Source organism: Mycteria americana, chromosome 15 (genome assembly GCF_035582795.1).
Source record: "Mycteria americana isolate JAX WOST 10 ecotype Jacksonville Zoo and Gardens chromosome 15, USCA_MyAme_1.0, whole genome shotgun sequence".
Lineage (NCBI taxonomy): Eukaryota > Metazoa > Chordata > Aves > Ciconiiformes > Ciconiidae > Mycteria > Mycteria americana.
The window spans coordinates 4274837-4287918 of NC_134379.1; the positions used below are offsets into that span (position 1 = coordinate 4274837).

Consider the following 13082-nt stretch of genomic DNA (forward strand, 5'->3'; position numbering starts at 1 on the left):
TTTCTGGCTGTAAAACAGACCCGTGCGGGGCGGCGAGGGGCCCCGGGTCACCACGCGGGTACCACACAGGCCAATTCTGTTACACCTCACGCGAAGGAAATTGCTTTCACCACAGTAAAGATGCTGAATTCAGATGTTGGTTGCTATCTTTGTTAGCTCTTAAATAAACAGACTATCTAAAGTGTGGTTTAAATTACTGTTTTATTAAGATATTGGTAAAACTTCAACAGTTTTTTTTCTGTATAAACAGCTTTCATAAATAAAATATGGATGACTAGTACATGGTTATAACTAAACTCGTATGTGAACTGTGGAACAAGATTGCAAATGGCAAGTCCCAACACTGTTAAAGGGTTAGCTTTAATTTATTCACTTCATAACGAACACGTTAGTGTCATGAACAAGGTAGGACAGAAAGGTCAACGGAGCACCCAGTGTAGCAACTGACAACGCGCCTGGCTATCTACACAAGTACTCGTGCAGGAGGAGGAGTACCGGGGGTGATCTCGGCCAGCTCCCCCTGTTCTTGTTCCAAGGTGTCTTCTGGAGTGAAGGAGAGAAAAAAACCCAACAAAATGCAATTGCGACATACAACCGTTGTACTAGACCCTAATAGGTGGGGTTTATTTTTGCTTTAGCGTCAATGCTGGCAAGTATAGTGCGATCGCCTGACTAGCGAGGACTGGAAAAGGATACGAACATTCAGGTCAGAGCTTGTGTTAATGCTTCATTGTTACTTATTGCACATGATACAAGGGTAGAAACTTTTGTTCCTGTTGCAAAGAGGGTATGAATTAAAGAAAGATTGCCCTGAATTACAGGCATGAACAAAGCTGCAGTATCCCCTTCGATGGCTTTGTTTACGTGACTAGTGCCGAGTGAATAAATTGTGCTAAAACAGCCCCTAATTTAGACCAATCTTTCTCATTTTTTTTTCCCGCAGAACATTGCCAGGGTCGGGAGGATTTAGTGAGGAGATAGTGGACCCGAACTACAGCAGCCATGTCTGTAAGCACAGAACTCATTCTGCCTCATCTGATCTGCCCATAGGACAACGCGTTTCTCACTGACACACAGTGTTCCAAAAAGAGAGCGGAGTTTCTATGACGATGTACCACTATAAATGTGGCGTAAGTTAAAGTCTGCTTTGACATTGTCCTTCCGTGTTACAATGCAATCTAAATCAAATACTGAATGGTTTTAACTTGCAAGGACAATTGATGGCACTTCTAGGTAAAGAAAAGGTATATACATGCGTTTCCACCCACCTTTAGTGCAAATCGAAATGGGTTAACAGCTCCCTGGTCTGGTGCTATACTGCTCTCTGCAACGCGGACGTTCCTCAGAGTTGCACGTTTAAAAAGTGTACACAGGCAACTACCAGAGTGGGGATTGAGTGCATCCCGCTAGTACTCACAGTGAAGAGCTTACGAGCAAGTTTTGAGCAGCTTCAGACAAACAGCCTGGAGCCCATTTCTCAAAACCAACACAATTTCAGGAAAAAAAAAAAGTTTTCACTACCTACCTCCTAGTTCTGCAAACACGGTTAACACGTAAACTGAAACTGATGCGGGTTGTGTTAACGCGGAAAAGGGATACTTCAGCTCTTTATTGGAAAGATTCGTTATACAAATTTCACCACCACTAAGATACACAATAAAAATACAAAACACAGGTCACAGACTGAATCTCAGTATCAACAGTTAATAAATACAGTTAGATACTTTTATATTAGCCTAATATTTTTACATTGTCACCAGATAGACAATCAAAGTACGAGATACAGAACACTTAGATACCATTAGAGAGGGATTATTGCTTACGTTAGCAAGCAGCAAGTAAGGGCACAGGATTTTGAACTGAAGAGAACTACTTCCTATCACCAGTGGCGTTAAGAGAAAACACTGCATTTCACAAAGCACTGCTTTTTTGTCTAGTGTGTAGGATCAAGAGCAGCATATATCAGACCAATAACCACTACTTTTAATATTATAGAACTTTAAAGGACTTACCTTACAAATGGTTCCTATCTACTCTATAAATATGCATTTAGTGAAGAAACAAACACTCGCTATCGATACAATGGTTTTACCTGACCACACTGGAACTACGATGGTAGATTTTTTTTTTTCTCCTAGCAAGATAAATGGTATGAGTCGCAGAATTATCATTTATGAATCCACACCTAAAAAGCTAGATCCTTCCCAAAACAGCACACACGCAGTCCAGCGCTCTTCAACTGCTCCTGCAGGCTGGGAAGAAGTTTTAGCATCCATAACGGGTTTCCATTCTAATTTACTCACACAAAGAATTGCACTTACACCACCTTTCTCTCCGAAGCACGCCAGTCAGCTACAAGATGGACTTTCCGATGCGTCATGATTACTGTGAATAATTTAAAACAAAGGCACTGCAGAGATGCCCCAGAGTTGCATATTTTACCATTTCACGGTTTCTCAAATTTCCTCAGTAAATCTGACTTGGAACATACGCTGCAGCTAAAGAGAACATTGACAACAGCTAAGGCTTAATAAGATGACAGATAAGAGCCAATGATCCCATAAGATTAACAAAAAGTCTGAAAAAGATCAAAGGAATCTAAAGCCACACTCCAACTCCTGGTTACTCACAAAGCCGTTTGCTATTCATCAGATTGCTTTTAAAATAGTGCATCAAAGATAGAAGAAGCGGAAATTGGCAGAAGTCAAACCTTGCCATCTCGTCATGTTGAAGAATCTCCTGACTACTTAATATTAAAATACTTTGCAAATTCTAGCTTACTACTAATACTGTTATTAAATTGTTACTGCTAAAATGATATGAATTGTACAATAACGCCTATGAAGACTTACTTTATTCATACTCTTCCAAATGTCTTATTGTAACAAAGGATAGTAACAGGATGTGTATTTAGTGGAGCTGACGGGAATCGTCTGCTTACTTACGTCCCAATTAACCGCTCCCCTAAGGCTTTAACATCACCTCGAGAGGAGGGAAGAGCTGGTGGGCACTGTTTGTTTCCCACATTAATAAACAACGCTCTGCCTATGAAAACAAGGGCAACTGATGTTCCTCACTTTCCTTCCTGAACCCAGGTTTAACCGAAGCAGAGCTCCGGCTTGTCAGTGAATTCTACCCTCTCTAACCCGCAAGCACAGCCCCTGCTCATCCGCATCCACGGCCTTTCCGTTCGCTTTGGATTGCTCCGGCAGCCCGGCATCCGTTCCTACACATGCTGGAAAACACCAGATTGCAGCAATACTGCTCCTTGTAGACACAGCATCCTACCATCCTTCATGCTGCAACTTTATATTAAATTATGCCTTTGCCATCTAGAAATGATTACTGAAACCAAACAGCTCATCAGATTGCTCATTATCTCTCGCAAGCAGTTCTCTGGTTTGACTGGCTGAGTGACAGTAGTATTGTACAGAACGTCTCCACAGATTGGTTTCTTTTAAGACCTGAGATGAAGTTACGGTGGAAAGAGGTTGGCTCAAAGCATTAAGCACAATCATGTTCGATTAAAACTAATTGAGAACGGTTTCCTAAACTGACAAACGAGAAAAATGCCACTAAAAGCACCAGAAAGATACGAAATTCCCTACACTGCACCTCTAGCCATAGGAAATAATTTTTTTTAAAAACTACAAAAAACAGTTTTCTTCATATTCCACATTTTATGTTACATGAAAAAAATAGGTAAATTATGAGTCTGTACCTCAGTCGGAGTCTGAGAACAGAGTAGCAGGAGCTTAGTTTGTCCATTCCTAAGTTACCTGGTAAAACCCTGTATGGCTTTTAGTCTTTTACCTGCAAAAGTGGATGTAATTTTCTAATTCACCTTAATGCTCGCCTGAAATAAACAGAAAGCAGAACACAAAAAAACCCCCCACACCTTGACTTCTACGGAAACTTCCCCCCCACTCTAAAAAAATTTGGCAGTTCTAAACCAGAATCTTCCTTTACGTATTGCTCCACAGACGTACCTCAGGCAGGTTCAGCTTTCTGTGTTGTTAAAGGCTGTTCCCTAACCGCGTCTATTCACATGAACCAGCTGCTTGGCTTTCACTGGTGAATGTGGCTAGATACTTGTGTGTGCGGGTGGTCGGGTGGCTGTGGCATTGCTCAGGGTGGCACCACCGGCAAACTTTATTGAGATTGAAATGACTACATTTGTTAATTCCTAGATCTATTTACACATGGTTTGAGCTTTGCAGGGGACTGGAGTACAGTTCTGAAATGCCCACCTTTTTTCGCTTTCTGATGATGCCAGTTTTATTTGGGGAATGTCTATTTTGGGAGTCTGACGGGGGAACACGAGGGAGATGGTTACATTTTACAGCATTGATGAAGGTATGAATCTGGTATACAACTACTTTGTCTTCGCGTCAAAAACATGCTCTCACTGTAAGCGCTATGACTAGCCAGCCTCCACCACGGGGAGTGTCTTACCGACAGCCTTGTGCTACCGCAGCCCCGGACAGGTAAGGACAGACTCGATCCTTCTACACGGGAAGGCTCATGAGCCAAGAGTGGCGTGTAAAACTTTGGTTTGAGCCTGGCTCCTCGTCGCCTCTTCCCGTTACAGAGCCGGAAGTGAAAGAACGCAGCTCGTTTTCCCAAGGATTTGAACAGTTCATCTTCCAGCCCAAAGAAGATGGGGGATAAACCCTTCGCCCTGTAGATGTTCTGCCCTGCAGCACCCAAACTAAGAGGAGCATTGTACTCCCTGGGATCGCTCTGTCCACAGATCGATGACGTGGTGCGCTCTGGTGACTCATTCTTCACTGTTAAGCCGTTGATCGAATTCACACTCTTTGGTATGTCAGGACTAAACACTTGAATTGGTGGCAGACATTTGGCACTCTGAGGTGTACTAGTTTCTGTTTTTGTCAGGTCTAAATAGCCTTGATCATCAAACAGGTTAATGCTAGACCCTATGCTTAAGCTAGTTCTGTCGGTGAAGGAATCCACTCGTCCATCATACCCTAGGTCTGCAGGTGCTGAGCACTGGTGCTGGGGCCACGGTCGTTTGCAGTCTCCATGGTTTTCCTTATCTTCCCCGCTGTCTTCTTGCCCACCTTGGAAAGAGTTCTCTGTCCAGTCCGACTCCTCACTAACATTGACTGCTGCGTTCATGTCCCTGAGAAATACCACAATGACAGTAATGTTGTCGCTGGAACCGGCATCCCGAGCAGATGCCACTAATTTATGTGCTACCATGCTGCTGTCGCCATTATTCTCCTTTAGATGGTCAGCCACCACTTTGACTGCCTCATCGGGATTGACTGTGTCATAGAAGCCATCGCAGGCTAAAATGAGGTAGTCTTCAGAGCCATCTAGTACAGTGGAGGCAGAGTCTGCATCCCCACAGATGTATGGCTTGTGCTCAGCATCCCCTGTGGAAAAACAACACGCAGATACACAAGACCGTGGGTTTGCAGCCACAGCATCTGGAAGCCCTTTTATTAGCACAGCATGGAGCCAGTGACTCTTACCCCAAGTTAAAGAAATTATTTGGAAATTATTCCCTCAAACTGTAGAGGAAAAAATAGAGGTCATCACTCACAGTTCTATCTTCAGCTGTATTTCAAATTTTGATCACTAGAAACTTAAAGTTTTAATTAAAAGGAAAAGCAAGTCTGAGAAAGGAATTAAAGCCCATTCTTACCAATAGCTCTGGAGACTGACAGGCTCCCGTTCACCCTCCAGGCTCCAAACCAGACCACACAGCCACCAAGTGCCTCAATGCGCTTCTTCTCATCCTAAACAGCAAGACAACACAAGAGTTGTTTGGACAGAGCGCTTGGTACTGCCTTCACACCCTGAACACTTCAATAACTTTTTGGTGTTTTCACAAACATAGCATGGAGGAGGCTGCAGGCCCCACCAGATGAGAACAAAGGATTTGTGCACAAATCCATACCAACCTCCAAACACACCAGGATAACTGGAACATACGCTGCCGCTCCAAGAGACATTGGCAAGGCAACACTCAGTGTCCCAGCATCCCACATAAAGCTGATACCTTTCAGCTTCAGTGGTAAACGCTGCCCGGGTGTCTTTAAAACAGGCCATTCTCACCTCTCGATCTGGTTTGTGGGGTTTCATCAGTTCCACAGCTTGGCCTTTCCTCACGAGCATAACCTGGGAGTCCCCAAGCCAAGCCACATGCAGCATATTTCCTCGGATGAAAGTCACCACCCCGGTGGTTCCACAACGCAGACTCTGGAGAGAGTGAAAAAAAAACGTTCCCAGCTTTAAATAAGCCAATAAGAACCAAAAGCGTTTTCCTGCTTAACTCGAGGACAGAACACGTTGATATTCCAATACGGAGCCTGTTCCCAGGGAGGAACAGGCAGTGCTCTCCTTACTGCTACGACTGTTCAGTAACAGTCCCTCAGAGCCAACCTGCCTGAATGCAAGTGATCGATTTTGCCCTGTGACTTCCCGTGCATTGGAAGAGCATTTCAGAAGCTGGGCTCTGCTTGTGATCTGCTGTGCTACTGTTTTAGTTGACTTCCTGTGCCTGTTTCCTATCTGTTGATAGAAACGCATGCATGTTAATGCACTTGGAGGGAGGTTTATTTGTAAGCATCTTGAGTTCCCTGCACTTAACTCAGCCCTTGCATGAGTTTAGGAGGCCTAGGAGTCAGTTATCCGTTTATTCTTGCTTTCTGGAGCTAAGAAAAACGTATGTTGTAGAGATGAGGGAAAAAACCACCCCGAGGACTAAACCTAGTTAGCATGCAAACATAAGAATAGCAGCAGCATCCTTCTACATGAACTGGATGTTGTGAGAAGTGGAGGCTGACATCTTTGTGGAACATGAAGAAGTCCACCAGTGGGCACGGGCTCTATGGCCTGTGCATGGACAGGTCTGTGCTGACCCCTGGCCTGTGCTCAGCACAGCACTTGAGCACCCCTGCTAACAAAGACAGAATTTATAGATTAATACTTTCAGAGTCAAGCCCAGGTAACTCAATCACCTCTCTGGCTGCCTTCTGGACGAAGCGCTCATCGGTCACACGGAAAGCTCGGCACAGTGCCTCTGCCGGGTCATGTTGAAACATCTCCTGATGGACCATGTTCACATGGAGATGGATGGAGGCATAGATGGCAGCATCCACTCCCCCATGACCATCAAACACTGCAAAATAAGCTTGCTCTTCTTGGTCCTGTCAATGGAAACACATTGAGAAAACAACTCAGGAGAAAGCAATGCAAACAGCTAATTGGATTGTCTTAAAACGTTTGAACTTGAGATTCGTGGTGTCCTCATTAAATTGCACTTAGAGGCAGAGTCTGCACTGGAAAAACAAACCACTCAGACCATCTTCACTTGCATCAATGGGAAATTTCCACCTTATTGCTGATGAATTCTACCTGCAATCTGCAAGAGATGTCCTGCAAGAATCACCTGTGTAGCTCTCTCAGTGCTCCTTATGTCCCATTTGTTACAATTCACTCACTCAACTCAAATAGAAAGTGCCATTCTCATCAGATTGTGCAGGAGTTTTTGTGACTGCAAAAACCACAGAGAGAGAAGAACATCCAATACAGTTTGCATGAAGTCTGCATCAAGACTGGAATCCACCAGGGATAAAATGCCAGTACTGTTAAAATGTGAAGCCAGCCAGCCTCTGCTTTCATTCTTCCTTCTTTTTTTTTTTTTTTTTTTTAAAAAAAAGGCACCTCAGATGCTTGTTTTTAAGAAAAAAACTATATGTACTCTCTCATCAGATAATTGTGATTACATTCACAAATCAAATACAGCAAAATCACTCATCTTCAAGCCAGTTTTCTCAGCTTCCCCTTATCTGTTCAAACAGAGAAACAATGCTGTACCAAGAGACATCAACTCCTGTGCCTATTCATACATATAACACACCAACCCACTGTCAGCGCCAATTCAACCTTGACAGCCATCTCAATGACTAGAATATTTGTACATTGTAATTTTTAGGTAACGGGCTCCAACACAAACTGGAATAAGAAAGCTACAATTGACAGGCAAAGGAAACATCTGCCTCTGTTTGCATTTATATCATTTAAAGGCAAGAATGTGGATGGGGCAGAAGATGGTTATTAAAGTGACAGGATGCAATAAAGAATCAATTATGCAGCAATCTGATCCTAAAGGTAAAATTCTTGCCACTTTCTTCTATTTGCCATTCTTCAGTGTCCAGTTTTATATCTGAAGGAAGAGCAAGCATGAGTGTTTGACCAATGGCCACATAAAGAAATTAATGGAGGGAATTCCTCCAGACTACTCATGTTGCTAGATTCTTGTGTGAACGGCACCCCAGTCTCCTCTAAGTTTTGTGTTTTGGGTTTGTTTTGGGTTTTTTTACTTTCTTTCCTTATTCTTGCTTTTGCTACTTCCTCCCAAGAGAAAGGGTTGAAAAGCAGTACAGACCCACCCCTGTAGACAACTGGCATCGGTGATGAACTGTAAGCTGACCCGCTTCCTCATTTCCATTGGCAATCCTCTTCTACACCTGGGCATCTTCAGCCAAAGAGAGGCTCCTACCTTGATTTATCACATGGTACTACAACGCATCAGTTGCCTCTCGCAAAAGTAGGGCTGCTTTCTGCACGATGGCAGGTCAGTCCTTCAGCCACTACGTGAGTGGCTACATTAGGATAGGCCAGATACAAACTTTGTTTAGTTAGATGACATTTCACCAGAAGTCTGTGAAAATTGCTCTTTTATTCTATACACCCTACATAGAAACTGCATGTCATACTGCCGCTATGGTTACAGAATATCAACTGAACTAACTTAAGACCACGTCTCTTGACTGTCAATCCTCCTGAGGTCCATCACAGGTATGGCTTTGATTTTCACAGTAGAAGACTGCCTAGTTTCCCCAGGAATGGAAACTGTATTTAGCATACGCATTTGTCTTCCACATGATCTCTTCTTACCTCAAGGTTGAAGAGCATGTTGAAGTCTGGAATGCAGACGTGCTTGTCTTCCATCTTCCTGCGCATATTCTTGATGGCATGGATGGATGTCTCGTAATAGCGGTGGGGCTTTGGCTGGAGTGGAAAGTCTTTCACCCAGTTGCTGCAGATCTCATGCAGTTTGCTAAAAACTAAGCGGGCTAGCTTCACTGTCTCAATCTCTGGGGAAGGCAAAAACCACAAATGAAAGGCTAAGAGTGTTACTAAGTGAGAATTTTTTCCTTGCATACATTACAAAGATGAAACAAAACCATTTTAGCCAAGCAGTTGAAATGGATGTCAGCAGGGAAATTCTGGGCTCTGATGCATAAAAAGAGGAAGCCAAACTCACCATAATCAGCATTCATCAGTAAGCAGCTCATTGTTTGCTTGTCTTTTTAACTTAAACATCCCCCTGTGCCTTTGGGGAACTCATTTGCAGCATCAGAAAAAATGAAAAGCAAGTACGTTTCCCTCAGCATTTGATCCCCTGTGTCGCTCTGCACAGGGTGGTGCAGCTGTGCCATGGCGGCTCTGATAGGGACTTCATCATGGCATACAGCATCACATATGAAAACCACAATCCATTACAATGATGTATTGGTTTTAGACCAAACGATCTATTCCAAACAACACCTCACTGCAGAACTGAGGCGATACAGTGGCAAATAACCTACAGAAATTAATAGCGGTACTTTAAGATGTTTTGGCGGTGTACACATTCAGTAGTGCAGGCATTCAGGTACCTTCTTAGTTTTATAACATTATTTCCAGATTCCTGACTAGATGGTGTGTCAAAGAAATCTGCATGAGCAAATGAGAAAATCATACAGGTCTTAAATTTAAGAAAATGCTGAACTGTCACTTCTGAGAAATAGTAATTTTAAAATGTGAAAACTCGAGCACTTGACAATCGTTCTGAAGTTCAGGGGAGGAAAACATGAAGTAAAACAGAGCTGAACGCATCAAAACCTCCTTGTTCATGATCATTCACCAAAGCCAGAGATCTTCAAAGCTAAACAGCAGCAATCCATGAGCGTCAATCATTCCTGAAGGAGGAATGGCCCAAATACAGGGAGCAGAGGGGAGGGTTACAGCATCTCTCAGTTCACAGAAATTCTGTGAAGAACCTAAAAGCAGCATTTTTGTGCTAGGTCTACACAAGTTGTGGGCTATAGCGATCAGGGGGCCAAGATCCTTAGGAGCAAGATATATTCCCAGCTCTGCTGACTATGAGTTGGTTCAAGCTTGATCTGCAAGAGCATCCATTAAGCTGGAAATAAGCTATAAACGTAATCAAAAGAAGGAGCCCTAGCTTCTTGATCACACAGCTTTAAAAACAAGTGGTGGAAATCAAATGATTGGGTCATCCCACCGCTGCCATAGCAATGCATACCACTTCCCCCACAACACTTAACACTGCTCTCACTGGTGCCACCAGAAATCTCTTTGCTGGGCAATATATTTAATGAGGGAACACACATGGCCTGACATGTCCAAATCATATTTTCCAGAAGTGAACCCCGCAAACTTGCTCTTCCATTTTTTTCCAGTGGGCACGTATGAAGGGAAATGGTGTACATTTCAACGTCACGTGGCTGTTACACTTCAGAGCGTCACTCTGAAGGGGGAATGGAGTAAACCCATAGGCTGTGCTGAGATACTAAACACCTTTCCCCAGCAGGGAGTATGTGTAGTGTCAGCATCATCAATAATTGCTCTTGAGGTTAAAACAGGAGAAAGGCCCACAACAGTCAAACCACCCCCTCACAGCTGTAAATTACTCATCAATTGTTAATGTTGCAGCACTGAGCCAGAGCTGACTCAGCTGTCATTGTGGTTGTGTCACGGAGAATTTAATTTCCCTCCTGCTGCTCCAAAATCCCCAGCGTTGGAAGTAGCACTTAATTGTACCACAGCTAGTAGGAAATCCAGCTCAGGCATTATTGTTCCCAAAAACGACTGACTTCTTTTAGGGCAAAATCAGGGCAGAAAAAATACCAGTAATCAGATTCTGCTTTTTAGTACCTAAATTTTAAGACCTTCCTTGAAAATGTGGACAGTGTGACAACAGGGATCAGCACGCAGGCTTGTAGACATGTCATCAAGCCAATGACCAAGGTTTTCCTTAATCTAAGAACTCCAGTTTCTGACTGGTCAATGACCTCTTTGTGTCTTGGTTACAGTAATCCCATCTCCTAGTACCTGGAAAGACGGGGTAGTGGGACTTTGCAATTTGCTTTGTGAAGTCTGCTAGGTATTTTAGATACCTCCACCATGTAACGCGGCCCTACTATCCAGCCTCCTTTGGTGGTTCATTAACAACACTGAACCCCCATGTGACTATCTTCCTCCACGAAAAAAAAACCTAAACGTCCTTAACCTGACCCTTCGAAAAGGAAATCAAACGTCTTTCAGTTCTCATGGAAGCTCTCTCGCTCCTCTCCAGTTTAACTGGACGAGAAGAATCAGTCATGGCCTACGACTCTCAGATTCTATTCTTGATACCCAAAGACACATGGTCACCCTGAATATATCAGGCCCATATTCTTGCATTCCTATATTCACAGGCTCAAAACAGTTTTTGTTCTTTTAAGATTAGCATTCTTCTTTCATGAAGCTTCTAATTTCCTTTCCCCCAGCACACCAATAACTGCTTTTACCAGTCCTAAGCATGCAATATGATTTGTCATGTTGCACTACTCAGACTAAAATGTGTCACTAAGGAAATCTGGAATAATTTTTTTCTTCTAGCAAATTCAAACTTGAGGCAAATCAGGTAAATGTCTCCTTGTATTACACAGAGTAAAAATCCTTCTGGGTTCATAAGAAAAACTGACATAGAATTGGGTATCAAAACCAGCCGGCTAAATTCAGCTTGGTTTCCCATTCTGCAGCAGTCCAAACATCATTAGGATAAACAGTGAACTTGAGCACAAAACTTCAAGATGTAGAAATCCCATTTTCATCACCTGCTACAGTTCCCTTTGTTTTCTTTCAAAGCATGAAAGTCTCCCTGTATGGTACCAGTTAGGTCATTCATCAGTCGCAGCTCTCTTCTAAGTAACTAGCCCAGGTTTCTCAAAGGACTCCTACTGAGAAAGTTAGCTAGAATGGAGTTACTGACCTTTTGCAATGAAACCTCCTTCAGTCCTGCATGAATCCCCCTAGTTTTGTTCCGTTTTTGTTAGCCAAACCTTGCATCACTTGAGCTAATACTCTGTTTTGAAAATTATGATTTAGGGTATATTATTTGAAATTGCAGTAGTCGTATGAAACCATTGCTTTACTACAGTCCAGAAGATGTTCTCTCTCTTTCTCTCCCCCTTTATCTTCATATTTTAACGCTTTACATTGCATCTGTAAAGGTATATTTTATTTTCAAGTACCTTCATTATTGACAATTCACCTCAACATACTGCATCTGGAGTCTCATATTTTTAGTGGCTGCTATAGCCCATACATAGATCAATCTATGTTTGCATCTGTGTATTACAGATTTAGATATATTCAAATGGCAATTTCTGTAGGTGTGAGGGGTTTGTGGGTTTTTTTCTTTTTCTTTTTCTTTTTTTGTTGAACTCTTCAGATATTCTGTGTGGAGGCTTAGTCAACATTTCCTTGGAAACTGTCAAATATTTATGCAAGTCTCAGAGATCTCAATTTGAAATTAATGAAGGCTGCTCAGCCAGAACAATGACAAATCTATTCCATTTACCTGCTCAGCAGGAGGAGGCAGCAATACCTACAAGAAGGGAACCATAGCATGTTTTTCTGTTTCTCAGGTTTCCAAAGGCCTCAGAAATACAGCAGAATCTTCCTTTTTGAAGAGCCAGATTTATATATCCTACTTATCTCCAGAATAATTGACTTGGTTTTTTTATCCAAAAAGGAGAGAATGGACAACGTGGTTTGATGACTGTATTTTCAAGATCAAATGACAGAATTCCTCTCAATACATGTGAGAAACATTGTTCTTCATTGTAATGAGCACCCCAGAAAGTTTTTCAAGGCTATTTAGGTCAGCAGAATCCTGAAATGATTTAGGGTGCATGGCTTTGAGCTGGATGCCGCAAAAATCTTGTTAGCCAACACAGGTAAATGGAGAAAAGGAAATTTTCCTTTTAAGC

At 42.7% G+C, this 13082-nt stretch overlaps 1 protein-coding gene across 1 annotated transcript in view; it reads right to left on the reverse strand.

Annotated features, from left to right (window-relative positions):
• Positions 1 to 192: 192 nt before the first annotated feature.
• Positions 193 to 13082, reverse strand: part of PPM1E (protein phosphatase, Mg2+/Mn2+ dependent 1E) — a 78156-nt gene continuing 65266 nt past the window's right edge. Inside the window, exons 3-7 of the mRNA XM_075518082.1 lie at positions 8935 to 9134; positions 6993 to 7181; positions 6088 to 6231; positions 5675 to 5768; positions 193 to 5402 (exon numbers count right to left, since the gene is read on the reverse strand). Coding sequence (XP_075374197.1) covers positions 4333 to 5402; positions 5675 to 5768; positions 6088 to 6231; positions 6993 to 7181; positions 8935 to 9134 — 1697 coding nt within the window. The 3' untranslated portion in view covers positions 193 to 4332. The remainder of the gene's footprint in view (positions 5403 to 5674; positions 5769 to 6087; positions 6232 to 6992; positions 7182 to 8934; positions 9135 to 13082) is intronic.